This window comes from Lepidochelys kempii, chromosome 5, assembly GCF_965140285.1.
Source record: "Lepidochelys kempii isolate rLepKem1 chromosome 5, rLepKem1.hap1, whole genome shotgun sequence".
NCBI classification, from domain to species: domain Eukaryota; kingdom Metazoa; phylum Chordata; order Testudines; family Cheloniidae; genus Lepidochelys; species Lepidochelys kempii.
The window spans coordinates 95453346-95469628 of record NC_136384.1 but is presented as its reverse complement, the minus strand read 5'-3'; the positions used below and the strand labels follow the sequence as shown (position 1 = coordinate 95469628).

General features: G+C 39.9%; 1 protein-coding gene across 1 annotated transcript in view; it reads right to left on the bottom strand.

Moving 5' to 3' along the window:
- LOC140911645 (guanine nucleotide-binding protein G(q) subunit alpha) overlaps window positions 1-16283 on the bottom strand; it is a 230984-nt gene that overhangs the window by 75425 nt on the left and 139276 nt on the right. Inside the window, exon 3 of the mRNA XM_073345099.2 lies at window positions 7305-7459. Coding sequence (XP_073201200.1) covers window positions 7305-7459 — 155 coding nt within the window. The remainder of the gene's footprint in view (window positions 1-7304; window positions 7460-16283) is intronic.

The following is a 16283-nucleotide window of genomic DNA, read 5'->3' as shown; positions in this document are numbered from 1 at the left end:
AGGAGAACAAGGGTGTATTGTGTTTGTTTTAGTCCTATCACATCCAAGCCCTGCCCAACTGTCTTTCTCAACTTGGACTTTTCTACACGAGTACTTCCAGGCAACCACTACCAGCAACAAGTCTGAAAAAGCAAATAATCAGAACCAAAGTAAGTTTCCACAAAATTTCAAAACTCTGTTATTTGGGATGGGAAATGAGGCTGAAAAATTAGTCAGGTAGCAAAGTAAATTCAGAAGTATAAAGTACACACTGCATAATTATCATTTTACTCCCTTCCCTTCAGAAGTTTTTGAATTTCTCTCTTAGGGTTTTCTATAGCACCCTATTTTCTAAGTACATTCCAGTTTCCATGTTTCTTTAAACATTCTTTGTTTACATAAAGAAGCTTATTACATGGAGAATCAGTTACAAGTATTATTATGAAAAGTAAGAGAGAGAGAGATCACATATATGTGTGTGAGAGAGCATGAGTGTGTGCAAGCTATTTTCCTCTGACTATCCTATCTCAATGGAAGGCTATAGACTGTGTGTTCCTTGGGGCAAGGGCCTGACATTTTTATTTGCCTGCAAAGCTCTATGCATACCTATGTTGTTGTATAAATATTATATAAATAACAACAGCATCTTCTCCAACACTGCAATATGCGTGAATATCTGACAATATGCTGGAACAAATTATTAAACAATCAATTTGTAAGCACCTGGAGGATAACAGGGTGATAAGGAATGGCCAGCATGGATTTGTCAAGAGCAAATTATGCCAAAACAACCTAATTTCTTTCTATGACATGGTTACTTGCCTAGTGGATGCGGGGAAGCAGTAAGCATCACATATCTTCCTTTTAGTAAGGCTTTAGTCCCACATGACAGCCTCATAAGCAAATTAAGGAAATATGGTCTAGATAAAATTAGTATAAGGTGGGTGCACAATTGGTTGAAAGACCATGTTCAAAGAGTAATTATCAATAGTTTGCTGTCAAACTGGAAAGGCATAACTGGTGGGGTCCTGCAGAGGTCAATATTGGGTCTGGTATTATTCAATATTTTAACTGAATAATGGAGTGGAGATTATAAAATCTGCGGAGGACACCAAGAGGGGAAGGGTTGCAAGCACTTTGGCGCATAGGATTAGAATTCAAAATGACCGTGACAAATTGAAGAAACAGTCTGAAATCAACACGATGAAATTTAATAAAGACAAGTGCAAAGTACTTCACTTAGGAAGGAAAAATTCAAATACACTAAGTGGGGATCTGGGGTTTACAGTGGATGACAAGTTTAATGAGTCAACAATGTGATACAGTTGTGAAAAAGGCTAATATCACATTGGAGTGTATTTATAGGAGTGTTGTATGTAAGACACAGGAGGTAACTGTCCCATGCTACTCAGCCCTAGTGAGACCTCAGCTGGAGCACTGTGTACCATTCTGGGTGCCACACTTTAGGAATGATGTGGACAAAGGGGAGAGAGTCCAAAGGAAAGCAACAACAACGATAAAAGGTTTAGAAAACCTGACCTATGAGGGAAGGTTAAAAAAACTGGGTATGTTTAGTCTTAAGAAAAGAAGACTGAGGGGGGACCTGATAACAATCTTCAAATATGTTAAGGGCTGTTATAAAGAGGGCAGTGATCAGTTGTTCTCCATGTCCACTGAAGGTAGGACAAGAAGCAATGGGCTTAATCTGCAGCAAGGGAGGTTTAGGTTAGATATTAGGAAAAACTTTCTCACCTTCACCACTATTGAAGAAGAGGTCCACTTTTTAATACTACCATATGAATAACAGTTACTAAAACGTTGTAGTTAAGAGACTGTCTCTCAATAAAATTAAAGTCAAAGTAGGGTAATATCTCCTACTAGACCAACTTCTGTTGGTGAAAGAGCCAAGCGTTTGAGCTTACACAAAGCTTGTCTCTTTCACCAACAGAATAAAAAATAATAAAAGATATTACCTCACCCATCTTGTCTCTCAGAATACAAATTGAAATTTCTCTTGAAAGGGAGACAGACATATTACTGTCTTAAGGTTAATTAATATAATATATCAAGTCATCTTAATGTTTTTAATTGGCTTCTGGATTGTTTCTACAGCTTTAGAAGACTTCTTTTGGTGGCCTGAAGGGTAGGGTTCAGTCCTGGAGCCACCATCAACATTGGCCTACCTCTGAATTCAATATGTGTGGGGCATTAATCCATGCAGCAGCCAGAAACCTGTGGGGTGGGAGGGACCAGAAAGAATTTTTCCTTCTAACAGATGGAAGAGTTGGAGGGGCTTCATGCTTATCAGGTATCTGCTAACAGAAGATACAAAAGGCGAAGCTGCTGAGCAGAATCCAGGACAAACTACCTACCCTCCGTTTTCCCCTGTGGTCAGACTGAAAAGAAAAATAGTGTTGTTATTCTACCTTTTTTTGGCTACAACCCAAACTCTGCCAACTTTGATGCAACCCATAGTAGACTGTGCATTTCTTTCTTTAGTTAAGCACTGGAACAAGCTGCCTAGTGAGGCTGTAGAATCTCCATCAATGGAGGTTTTTAAGAACATGTTAGAGAAATACCTGTCAGGAATGGTCTAGTTCCGTGGCTCTCAAACATCTGTACTGGTGATCCCTTTCACAAAGCAAGTCTCTAAGTGTGACACCCCATACAAATTAAAAACACTTTTTTATTTATTTAATGCCATTATAAATGCTGGAAGCAAAGCAGGGTTTAGGTTGGAGGTTGACAGCTTGTGACCCCCCATGTAATAACCGTGTGACCCCCTGAGGGGTCCTGACCCCCAGTTTGAGAACCCCTGGTCTAGTTATTATATAGTCCTGCCTTGAGTGCAGGGGACTGAACTAGTCCTACATGTCTATGATTCTATAATATTATTGTCACTCTCCTTTCCTGCATGTTTTGAGTAGCAGTAAAATAGTCAGCATGTTGATATTATATTGTTTTAATTAGGGTTCAGAGCAACACTCCATGCAATGAAAAGGGGCAGTACACACCTCTCAAAGCCACAGCGTTTCAGCCTGTCTGGAGACTCAGGTACACATTGCTGTACCGATTTACATCTGGCTTATATGCTAACGGATATCTTTGGAGCCGAAGGGGCTAGGGGTTTAATTTTTTTAAATTGAAACTTAGACACTGGAGCACAAAATATAACAGCAAGAGTACTGACTTGCTGAACTGCTGCTAACAGGAACTATTTGACCCCCATATTCAATAGGTGTTTGGGGAGTGATATGTGGCTTCTCAAGCAGACAATTGTCCTTCATCTTAATTTTGTTCTCTGGCTATTGTGTTTCTGATCAACTTGCTAAATCTTGTGTGAGGTGTGAGTGTGCAGATGTTGAACAGGTGGCTGCGGATCAGAAGGCAGGTGAGAAGATGTGGGAGACCGGAGGGACAGAACATGATGGGATAAATTAGAAAAAAGAAATTCCGGCCACCTCCCTTTTTTTTTTGTTGCTTGGGCAGTTGTGCTCTCGGAGCTTGGGGCAGCAAAAAACCTAGAGCCGGCCCTAGATGTGCGTGTGTATGTGTGCACATGCCCTCGCACTTCAGAGAAATGCCTGAGACTGACACAGGCAGGAGGCCTGGCAGTAAGTTTAGGAAAGCCAAGGAACAGAAAACTGTAGAGTTGGAATTGAGATAAAACTGTGTTTGTTTTGGACTTCTGGAGTTTTGTGTTTGATGAGTTCTGTTGCCAGCCTGGTGAAGAAAAAATGAAAGGACTGTATACTGAGAATGCAGTTAGAACTTTTTTGACTGTTTAAGAAGGGGCCCTGCTGAGAGGACAGCCACTGACACTAAAAACATCCTAGGAAAATATACATTATTGTCTGTTACAGGAAAATAAAGAGAGGAATAAGTGGAGAGAAGCAAGCGAGGGGATGAAGGTAGAATAAAAGCATGGGAGACATAGTAAGTTACATTTTGAAAAATATAGGAAATAAAATTGTGATTGTCAATATATGGCAATCAAATCTAATACCACTGTTCTATTCCTGTAGGCTAGCATTTTCAAAGCAGTTTGAGAGAATTTGGTGCTCAACTCCTACTGAAAGTCAATGAGAATTGGGCACTTAACTTTCTTTGGAAGTCCCAGCATTAAATTTCAGGAAGTTTTGTTCTGGATGCTTTGTCACACAGGTATCTTTCTCCCTGGCTAGTGACTCCCCAGGCTAATGGCAGCTGAATATATTTTTCAGTCCTAAACGGACTACATTATGATTTTTCAAAAAGCAAAAGTTAGTTTGGTTTATACTATTTGGTTTTCTTGTCTCCATATTTTATTTGCAAATAGACTTATTAGATATATATGATGTGTATAAAAATATAGAGACTCATTTCTGATGTTTGATTGCTTATTAAATTAAATGTTGTAATTAATCCATAATGTGGACTAGAAGCTTTTAATATTAAAAAATCGCAAACAATAGTAAATAAAAATTACTCATGTTATAAAATGGCAACATTTTGAGGTTAAAAAAAATTAGCTACTGTGAATGCAAATAACTACTTTTTATAAGGAAACGTACCAGAAATTTGCTATTGTGATTGTATAATAAACTCCATTGCAGTACTGTTTATATTACCCAAGGGAGCTATTATGGTGAGTGCTGTGAATGATTTCTTGGAACCATAAATGATCCTGCTAAATCTAAAGCAGCTCAGTCGAACTCTGTCTGAGGTAGTATTGAACCCCAAAGCATGATGAGATTCCCCAATCTCACTTACTCCCTTTCCATTTTTTTCATGCTACCATTAAAAAAACAACTTCAATTAAAAAAAACTGTATTATAGTTATGTATGGAGTTGGACTTATAGTCTCTTTGCTTTTGTGGTTCCAATTTAAAGGCTGGGCTCTGCCCATTTCACCTTGCTGGTCTTCTCAGCACTGTAACAGCACAAAAAAGCAAACAATCAACCTAGTTAGTCCCTAAAATTTACTTTCCTCATACTTCAACTCTCAAGGATATAACCGATATAAAATTTCCCTTACAATTTTGCTAGTTTAAAAAATGTATGATTGTTCAGACTATTGGCAAATGAAACATAATATTATGCATTTTCAGATAGGAGGGATTCTTTGGGTCCTGTATGCCACTATCCACTACACAAGAGCAATACAAGCTCTATACTGACTGAGGGAGAATTCCCCCCAGTCCAGGCGCTGTGTAGGACAACAAGTCCCATTCTGGCAAGAGTGCTAAGAGTGGGAGGGGCATACCAGGAGTAGAAGGGGGTGACATCATAGCGCAAACCACTATGGCTACTCTGGGTAGCTCCAAGTTGCAAAGATGCCTACAGGCAATCAAGGCAGGTTGCCACAACTTACAGTAGCTCCCCAAATGCTTACATTATATTAAGGAGGTACTACTATTGTTGTCTTGAGACAGAGATACAGGTAGGTGCTAGACAGGTTTCCTCATGCTTCTATGCAAATGAATCTCAATCAAGACCTGTATTACACCTCCTAAGGCCCAATACAACTCAAATTTAAATAAATGGGTCTTCCCATTGACTTCAGTGAGTGCTGAATTGTGCCTTTATTTCCATTCTGGGCATCCCTTGAAGACGAGCCTCCATTTATGCCAAACCACATGGTGGCTTTGCCATCTGAACAAAGAGAGGCTGGAATGAGATGATCCATTTCATTTGTCACTCTAATGGACAGGCTCCATCCAGAATAAAACTGATACCATGGCTGCACAGCCAGTGGAGGCTATGTGATTTTTTGCAACTCATATGATCAGAAAAATATGCTAATTAAAGTTACTTTTAATGGAATCACCAAGTAGTTCTGAGTCATGGGCAAGCATTTCCTGTCTCTCCAGAAAAGTTTTACCTCAGCTATCTCATTAGAATAACTCAGTACAGTCAGACTTTTTGGAGCTGGCCTGCAGACTGTGCTCAAACTCCAACTGTAAACCTCCACAGCACTATTTTATGACACTTGTGACTAAAAAAATATAAGCAGAAAAGGATTCCAGGCCAAGGTTAACCAGATTAATACTTCATTGTTGATTTATAACATCAAGCATTCAACTTGCAATATTTTTAGAGGCAAATTTAACCAAAGATTCTTTAAAGATTGCTTTCTCTTTTCCAGTTAACTGAACTGAAGTTTCTTATATTGTGCTAAGAGTGGCAAGTATTTTGTGCTCCCTTTTAAAATTAAATTTAGTTTTCAATTAAGAGCTGGCCTTCCTGACAGATATTTTGTTTTGGTTTCAGGTCCAGTTTGTTCTTCCTGCTGCTTCCAACAATTTTCATAAAAACGTAAGTCACAGTTGCACAAACACAAGAACATTAACAAGCTATCAAGCATCTTTTAACAATCAGTTTCCCTTTCGTTAGCATAAGAAATATTATACAACCAAGGCACTGACACCAAAAGAAGTATTACACCAGCTTAAGTTTTTCAGTTCCCTGTCATCAGAACTGCAAAACAACACTCAGTTATATTGAAGAAGGGAATAAAAGAGCAGCGAAGACAGGAATCAAGTGAAGGGATGCTATTCTTATCAACTCTGTTAAGTTTCAACCACTGAATTTCAGAACCTCACCTCTACTTGTGTTACTTTCTGTACACACACCCATGTGTGCACCTTCGGCCCAAAAGAGCTGTCCAAGGCTGTCCCTCTGCCCAGTCAGTCTTCACTACTGGGGTAAGTCATCCTAAGTTACGTTACTCCAACTACGTGAATAATGTAGCTGGAGTCGACGTAACTTAGGTCGACTTCCCCCAGTGTCTTCACTGCGCTGAGTCGATGGGAGATGCTCTCCGGTCAACTTCCCTTACTCTTCTCGGAGAGCTGGAGTACCAGGATCGACTGGAGAGCGCTCTGCCAATTTAGCAGGTCTTCACTAGACCCGCTAAATTGATCCCTGCTGCATCGATTGCAGCAGCGTTGATCTCCCCATAGTAGAGACCAGCCCTGAGATATTCAAAGGAGCCCAAGGGCATGAATACAATAAATAAAAACTAATCATTATAATTGTAAAAGATTTCTATTAACAACTCTTATCACAGCTTTTAATATTCTAATGGATGCTTGTTTTGGGAAAACTACACTACAGTACTAGCAGTAAATGAGATCCATCCCCTCTAACTTTAGCTTTTGTAATTCCATGTACAAAGCATGTGCTGGTGTATATGTATATTGTATGTCCCTACACATGCTTATAATATTGGTACATGTAGACACAAACATTACAAGCCACTCTAAAACATAAACAGAATTTTAAATTAGAAAGTACACAAAAAAATAAGAAATATCCAATTATCCATATCCATGTATACTTACTATTTAGTTGAGTCTGACAGCTGATACTCCCGCCGTCTGTCATAACACTCTTGGATCCCAGGGTCATTCCATAAACTCTTTATTGCATCTACGTAGGGATTCTCAAATGCTGATACCTTCTCTATATCAACTTCTCGAACTAACTGTGCATGGGCCTAATTTAAAACAAACAAAACAGTAACTTTCACCCTATTTTCTGTGTTTGCAGATACCTCATACACAATGTATTTAAGCTGTAAAATTGACATTTACAAATTGGCTATTTCATTATTTTTTTCAGATTTATATGAGATTTGACAAATCCACTTTGTTTTGATTTAAGAGATACTAGATATACTTCCTTGGTAGGTGAATATATATTCCAAATACCTTGGGAAATTCTAGATTAGAGGAAAAGCTAGGCTAGGAGCCACTGCAGTTGGGAGAAATGGTATCATGGGGGTGTGGAGGGCTGCATGAGAAAGCTGGAAGAGGTCCCAGGGAATGAGAAGGGAGAGAAGTCTTCATCCACATAGAGATTTCTGTACATTTTATATGGATCAACATATCATTTAGTTTCATGCCGCTAGAGATAGGCAAAAAGACATCCTATTTTGACACATCTAGTAAGCAGCTGAACCCATGCTTTTTGGACAATGTGTACCAGGGATGGGCACATGCCAGATCAAGTAATCCATATTCATATGAAGATGAACATTTTATAAGTATCTGCATTCAAACAAATTAATTTGGTGGTTGGAGACAGGAAGAAATGTTGAACTGGTAACTCAGAGTAAATGGTGAATGTGTATAGATAGCAGTGGTGTGCGAGCTGAGGGAGAATGATGACTAAGGAAGCATCCAACTAGAAAAAAAAGGTGGTTTTGATGTTGTTGTTGTTTCTTAACCATACTAGCTAACACTCGGTAACATGTAATAAAATCCTAGTGTGGACAAGGCAGTTATTGTTTTAACAGAGGTTATCAGATCAAGGCAAACACTATTAAAGCTACACTGGTAACCTGTGTTAAAATGGCAAAGAGTCCTGTGGCACCTTATAGACTAACAGACGTATTGGAGCATAAGCTTTCGTGGGTGAATATCCACTTCGTCGGATGCATTGAATACCCACTTTGTCGGATGACATGCATCCATCGAAGTGGGTATTCACCCACGAAAGCTTACGCTCCAATATGTCTGTTAGTCTATAAGGTGACACAGGACTCTTTGCTGCTTTTACAGATCCAGACTAACACGACTACTCTTCTGATACTGTGTTAAAATGATAGTGTTTTGTCCACACTCGGATTTAACCACCTGTTAGCGAACATGTGATAAAAATCCAAACATCTTTTTTCCTAATGAAGAAAAAAGGTTTTAAGGGGTTGTCCACACAATAACTGGAACTAAAAGAATCAAATCCATTGCAATTCATTATTCTGTTGCAAGCCTCTGGGTGGGCGGACACTCTTACTGCAAAATAAGTGTGTCCTATTTCAATTATTTAAGCCAATAAACTGCTACCATTTGCACATTAAAATATAATCAGTAAGTCAAATTTTCAAAGTAAGTTCTATTTGCACTTTTATCTTACAGTTTTCCCAGGTGCAGTCTTGCTGTATATAAAACTAAGATTAAAAAAAAAATCAATAACCAGTTTACAAACTCAGTAGATTTAGACACTGAGGGAAAAAAGTACAGTTGCCTTTTACCGTCCAAAGAAATCCCCTAAAAAGGGGACCGTGATTCTATAGCAAAACCTGGATAAAACGACTACTAAAAGAATAAGCACAAATTGGATGTCTAGAAATGCTCTCTAACTACAGGTCAAACAATATTATATTGCAAACTACGGAGATTCTTTAAAGCACTCCTTAAGATAGGGAGTTGCCTCCTGGAAGTGATCTTTAGGGCAGATGTCAATGTCTTAAACATGATTAAAACATGTTGGCAAGGAACTACAAGAAAAACCCAGCAGAATCATTTGTAAGTTATGATCAACAAAAAGTTCTTTACTCTAGAACTTAAAAGAATAGCTCCAGGAATCAGGACAAGCAAAAACATAAGATACAAGTAATTCTATTCCCATGTCTAGTTTATATTCCAGGCATGGAGATGTGTCCCTGTCCCTTATTTAAATATTCCCATTAGCTTAGTGTATTGTGACAGGATCAGTTCTATAGTTTTCTGAAATGTATCTCTTCTTTCACACACATTTAACTTAGAATTCCTAGGAGAAAGGAAATAATGCTCACTTCATGCTTGACAACTATCTTCTATTCAAGCAGAAAACACAGACTCTGATTTCAGTTTGGAAAACAAATAAAATTATTAAAATATTTAATTTAATTTTAATAAAATATTTTAATTTTTTAAATTTGTTTTGTGTTAAAGCAAGGTCTAAAATGTGGATACCATGCAGCCAGCAAAAAATAAATACTGTCAGTTACATAGTATCCTGTCTACTAAGTTATTCTTAAAATAGGTATTTTACAGTCTGCTTTGATATCCATGAGGCTGAAGGAAGGAGAGAGAATATGTTATGCTAGAGTGCAAAGGCAACCATATGGCTGAGAAGAAAATTCAAAACATCGAAAAGGAGAGATTATACCATTGTGTTTCAGCACATATTTAATACATTAAATATTCACTTATTCAGAGGAAAAATTTGCTTAATACAGAACAAGTTATTTCTACTTTTTTCAATTAACAATGTATGTTTTGAGGATACTACAGGGTATAGATACCATGAAACTAATTATGGTGTTTGTCATTATATGGCAATAAAATTATGGCAAAACATACAATATTGTATATTATCAGGATCCATGAGCGGCAAGCTCTAAAGAGTGTTTTCTGGCATATTGTATCCATCTTTCCCCACAATAGGCATTTGGCACAAATTAAAGAAAGCTTTTAAATACAGCCAATAAATAACAAGAGACAGCATTCTACTAAATATGTACCATAGCTCTTGTGAAACAGTACAGACACATTTCTAGGACAAATCCTTTATCCAGTCCCAACTGGGTGTGAAGCATCAGCAAGGGTTGTCAGATGAGCTAGTCAGAAATAGCACAACAGAATATATATGAAAAGAACCATCAATGTATCAGCCAGTAATTGGACAATCTACCACCTCTATGTCTGGCAGCCACTGACAGTGAATACACTCTTACGAGCTACTGAAGTGGTGGTTCTGTCCCCAAAGCCTTGGGACACCTACTGATTGTCTAGGTATGACTTTGCTAAGTAGTCCAAAATAACAATCTTGCAACAGAATTGTGCATTCCTTACACATCCAGAATTCCCACTGACATCAAAGGGAGTTTTGGCGCCCAAAGAAATGCAGAGTTAGGCACTGTGACAGGGTGCTGAGCAGGAACCGCTGAGCCAGCCCTCTGTCACTTCAGCTCCGATTAAGGGAGGTGAATTGGAGCTGGTTAGACCACCTGGCCCTAACTGGGAAAGCAGGGACAGCTGCTGCCTAATTAGTCTGGGGCTGTATAAAAGCCTCAGGAAAAGGGGGGGGGGCAAGGGAAGCAGGAAGAAAGGGAAAAGGCAGGGAGGTAGCGTGCCCCTTCCTGACAAAGGGCTACTTGTATGGTGAAAAGGTGGTGGGAGCACAACCTGTGAATAAACTGCCCTGGTGGTTACTGAACCCAGGGTCTCCAAGTGACTTTATCAGCTCAGGAGCCAAGCGGGCCCTGCAGCACCCTGTTACAGGCACCAAGATTCATCAGCAAAAGTTACCCAAAACCTTGCAAATTTTGTATTGGGATAGGAGAGATTTGGAGGTTTTGTTCTTACCAAAAATCTTATTCAAGCCAAAACAGCCTCTTAAAACATCAGAATTATTTCTTCTAATTTAAAGGAAGGGAGATACTCTTTTGTTTCCTTGTTCTAAAAACCTCAGTATCCTCTTTCTTTATCCTAAGCTGACTCATACAGTAGTAATGAGCTTCAGCTTTGAAGGATGCTGAGTTTTAGGAGAATACTGTTCTCCTACTATTGTCCTTAAGAATTAGCTAACATTTGAAAGACATTAATAGTGACATTTTGATGGTTCGGCCCACTGAAACGCATAGAGTTAGAATAATTTTATTTTATTTATTTGAAAGAGAAAAAAGGACAAGCGTGATAGTGGCATGAAAGACAAACTGCAAGACTCCTTTTTATTTCTCAACAAACCCATATACAATACTGTTCTGTACAGTCAGTTCAACTGAAAGGATAAGTTATTAACTACACTGCTTTTAGATAGTTCCACTTAGAGTTTTCAGCTGAGTCATTTTTAGTCAAACTAAAATATTAGGAAGCAATGTTTGCTGCTTTCCCCACCCCCTCATGAAATGTATTTTGTTTACATTTTAGGATTATTAGAATGTAACTGTTTAGTTCTGCTGTACCTCGGTCTGATTATGCAACTCCTTTGTACACTGAATACTCCAAGTTCACAAAAGTAATCTCATTGATTTCATTAGTTGAGTCATTTAAGTGTTACTTAGTGAGCTGCAAAGGTCTTTTCAATGAAAATCCTCCTCAGGATACCATTGAAATCCTATCTGCACTTATACCAATAATAGAATCAAGGAAGTGTAGGACTGGAAGGGACCTTGACAGGTCATATTGTCCAGTCCCCAGTACTCAAGACAGGGCTAAGTAATAACTAGACTATTCCTGACAGGAGTTTGTCTAACCTGTTCTTAAAAACCTCCAATGACGGAGATTCAACAACATCCCTAGGCAATTAGTTCCAGGTTTAAGTCCCCTGACAGGAAGTTTTTCCTAATGCCCAATCTAAACCTCCCTTGCTGTAATTTAAGCCCATTGCTTCTTGTCCTATCCTCAGAGGATAAGAACAACAATTTTTCACGCTCTTGGTTGTAACAACCTCTTATAAACTTGAAAACTGTTATCATGTCTCCCCTAAGTCTTCTCTTCTCCAGACTAAACAAACCCAATTTTTTCAATATTTCCTCACAGGTCATGGTTTCTAGATTTTTAAGAATTTTTTGTTGCTCTCCTCTGGACTTTCTCCAGGTTGTCCACATCTTTCCTGAAATGTCTTGCCCAGAACTGGACACAATACTCCAGTTAAGGCCTTATCAATATGGAATAGAGTAGAAGAATTATTTCTCATGTCTTGTTTACAACACTCCTGCTGGTATCCCAGAATGTTGTTCGCTTTTTGTTGCAACAGTGTTACACTGTTGACTCTCATTTAGTTTGTGATCCATTACAACCTCCCTATCCAGTGGTGAGCTGGAGCCAGTTCGCTGGAACCGGTTGTTAAATTTAGAAGCCCTTTTAGAACCGGTTGTTCTAAAAGGGCTTCTTAATTTAACCGGCCAAAAGTGGAGCCTTAGGCGCCGACTCCATGGGTGCTCCAGCCCTGGAGCACCCAAGGGGAAAATTTGGTGGGTGCAGAGCACCCACCAGCAGCTCCCCGCCCCACCCCAGCTCACCTCACCTCCGCTCCGCCTCCTCCCCTGAACGCGCCGCTCCGCTCTGCTTCTCCGTCCCCCCAGGCTTCCCACGAATCAACTGTTCGTGCGGGAAGCCGGGGCAGGCTGAGAAGCAAGCTGCGGCTTCCCGCTCAGGCCCAGGGAGGTAGAGCGGAGGTGACCTCGGGCGGCGGGGGGGGGGGGGGCGAGGAGGGCCGTCCACACCGCAGCAGGTAACTCGGGGCAGGGGGGGACACACGCGCAGGGGAACCACTCCCCACCCCAGCTCAGCTCCGCCACCCTCGGCCTGAGTGGGAAGACGTGGCCTGCTTCTCAGCTCTCCCCGGCTTCCCGCCGAACAGTTGATTCGTGGGAAGCCTGGGGGTGCGGAGAAGCAGAGCGGGGCGGTGCGTTCAGGGGAGGAGGCGGAGCGGAGGTGAGGTGAGCTGAGCTGGGGTGGGGAGCTGCCGGTGGGTGCTCTGCACCTACCAATTTTTCCCCGGGGGTGCTCCAGCCCCGGAGCACCCAGGGAGTCAGCGCCTAAGGCGCCACTTTTGATGTGATCAATGGGGGGAGCGGCCACTCCCCCTGCTCCCCCCCAGCTACGCTTCCCCCACCCCTAGGAGCCAGGGGGACCTGCCGGATGCTTCCTGGGAGCTGCCCCAGGTAAGCACCGCCAGGACTCCCCACCTCACCCCCCGGCAGGTGCCTCTGGCTCTTAGGGGTGGGGTGGCCACCCACTACGGTGGCCCACGAGACCCTCTTGCCCGGTTCTGGGGGCAGTCAGGGGAGGGGGATGGATGGGGCACGGGTCCTGGGGGGCAGAGGTGGGCAACGACCTCCTCGTGGGGTGAGGAGGGAACCCGTTAAGATTTTGGCAGCTCATCACTGCCCCTATCCCTTTCTGCAGTACTCCTTCCTAGGCAGTCAATTCCCATTTTGCATGTGTGCAACTGATTGTTCCTTTGTAAGTGAAGTAGTTTATCCTATTCAATTTCATCTTATTTACTTCAAACCATTTCTCCAGTTTGTCCAGATCATTTTGAATTCTAATCCTATCCTCCAAAGCATTCGCAAACCCTCCCAGTTTGGTACTGCCTGCAAACTTTATAAGTGTACTCTCTATGCCATTATCTAAATCACTGATGAAGATATTGAACAGAACCGGACCCAGGACTGATCCCTGCGGGACCCCACTAAATATGCCCTTCCAGCTTGACTGTGAACCACTGATGATTACTCTCAGGAAGCGGTTTTCCAGACAGTTATGCTTATAGTAGCTCCATCTAGGCTATATTTCCCTAGGTTGTTTATGAGAAGGTAATGCCAGACAGTATCAAAAGCCTTACTCAAGTCAAGATATACCACATCTACCGCTTACTCCGCATCTGCAAGGCTTGTTACTCTGTCAAAGACAGCTATTAGGTTGGCTTGACATGGTTTGTTCTTGACATATCCATGTTGACTGCTACTTATCACCTTATCTTCTAGTCCCGGGTTTTCCAATAAGACCTTATCTTCTAGTGCTTGCAAACCAATTGCTTGATTATTTGCTCCATTATCTTTCCAGATACTGAAGTTAAATTGACTGTCTATAATTCCCCTGGTTGTCCTTATTCCCTTTTTATAGATTGGCACTATATTTGCCCTCTTCCAGTCCTCTGGAATCTCCCCTATCTTCAGTGAGTTTCTGAAGATAAATCACTAATGGCTCAGATATCTCCTTAGTCAGCTACTTGAGTATTCTAGTAGGTATTTCATCAGGCCTTGGTGACTTGAAGACATCTAACTTGTCTAGATAATATTTAACTTGTTCTTTCCCTATTTTAGCCACAGATCCTATCTCATTTTCACTGACGTTCATTGTGTTAGATGTCCAATCGCTACTGAACTCTTTCATGAAAACAAACAAAAAAGGTAACTTTGCCTCTGTTTATTAGACATTTAATAATCATATATGCTGGGATGTTAGGGAAAAAACCAGAAGTGATAAGGACAATATTTATCAAAAAGCACAGTTAACCAAAGTTTTCCTTCACTGCAACATGCTTGTTCATATTTAATCACTGCAACTGAAGTACATGATACTTTCATGAATCACTGCATAATGATAAAAGGAATTGTTATGCTGAAAGATTAGAATAGCTGCCCTCTGGTGAGTTTTTATCCATTGACACTCAGATACAGGCCATATTTGCACTATAAACTTTTGCCAGAATATTATTTATTTATTTTTTGTTTCCACTATGTTCAGGGAAACCAGACTTTGTGTACATTTTTTGTAAACAAATAAGATTACACCAAAGAAAACACCTGACTCTCATTTTCAATTTCTCATCCAAATAGAAACAACTATACAAGGCCCTGAATATTGGCTAACCCATTGGACCAAAGGAACAACAGAGGGTATATTCAGTTTCTGAATTCTCTATTGTACTTGTGAAAAAAACACTTGTTTAATGAAATTAAGATTAATGTATCTCAAAATGCTAAGAAGCAAATGCCTCTGCTGCACTATTCAAAAGGTATGGTACTAAGTTTTCATTGGCAATATCACCATTGAAATATAAAATGTATTCTCTCTTTCAAAGATGCTCAGAAATATTTATATTAAGAATAGTGCATAATTACTGCAAGGCAATTGCTATAGCTATTCAGTAAAGGCTCAGAATCAGCAAAGCACTTAAGCAACGTATTTATCTTTAAGCACATGCTTGTGCTTAGATTCTTTGATGAATAGGGATGGAGTTAAGTAAGTACTTAAAATGAAGTACCTCCTTAATTAATCTGCTGAATCAGGCCCAGTCCTGCTTTCACTGAAGGCACTGGAAGTTTTGCTGTTGACTTGAACAGGAGGCCTTAAACAAGAATTTCCATTTTAGTTTATAATATGTATCGGTTTTGAACCACATTGTTACATTAAAATTTATAGAGAAAAGAAATTCTTTACACTCTTTATTGAAATTGTTCCTGTAATACCTTTTTGTTTTATGTGAAAACTGTTTGATCTAAATTGTGATATATGCCAGTAAGTTGTACCAACCAGAAAACTCACTTAGGATTTGTAAGTTAAATTTCTCTTTTTCTTAACTGAACACTCTTTCTGGGTTTTTTCTCTTGGTTTTGCTTGGATGGACTCATGATGGCTTTTAATCTTCTGACATTCAGCCCTTGATTGCATTTGTTTCTTTTGAAAAGAAATCCCTCTTCGTCACTTAGATATCTATAGTTTTCATAAACCTTGGATATTTTTCTGGTCCCAGTATTGTACTGTACACTTTACTGTATGTTACAAATTTCATCCTTTAATTCTTTTGCCAATTAGTCCTTTTTGTTGGCTTCTGATTTCTGGTTACAGAGATATCAATGGGCCTGATTCTTCTCTCACTGAAATTAGAAGTAACCCCGCTGAAGTCAAATGAATTGCAGTGACACACATTTGATGCAAAAAGGGAATCAAGCCATATATCTGTTCACATTGGTTCCAATTATTTGCTTTACCTCTCTTACATTGTTATAATGGCAAATTGGTAATGTTGCTTTTGGTACTATC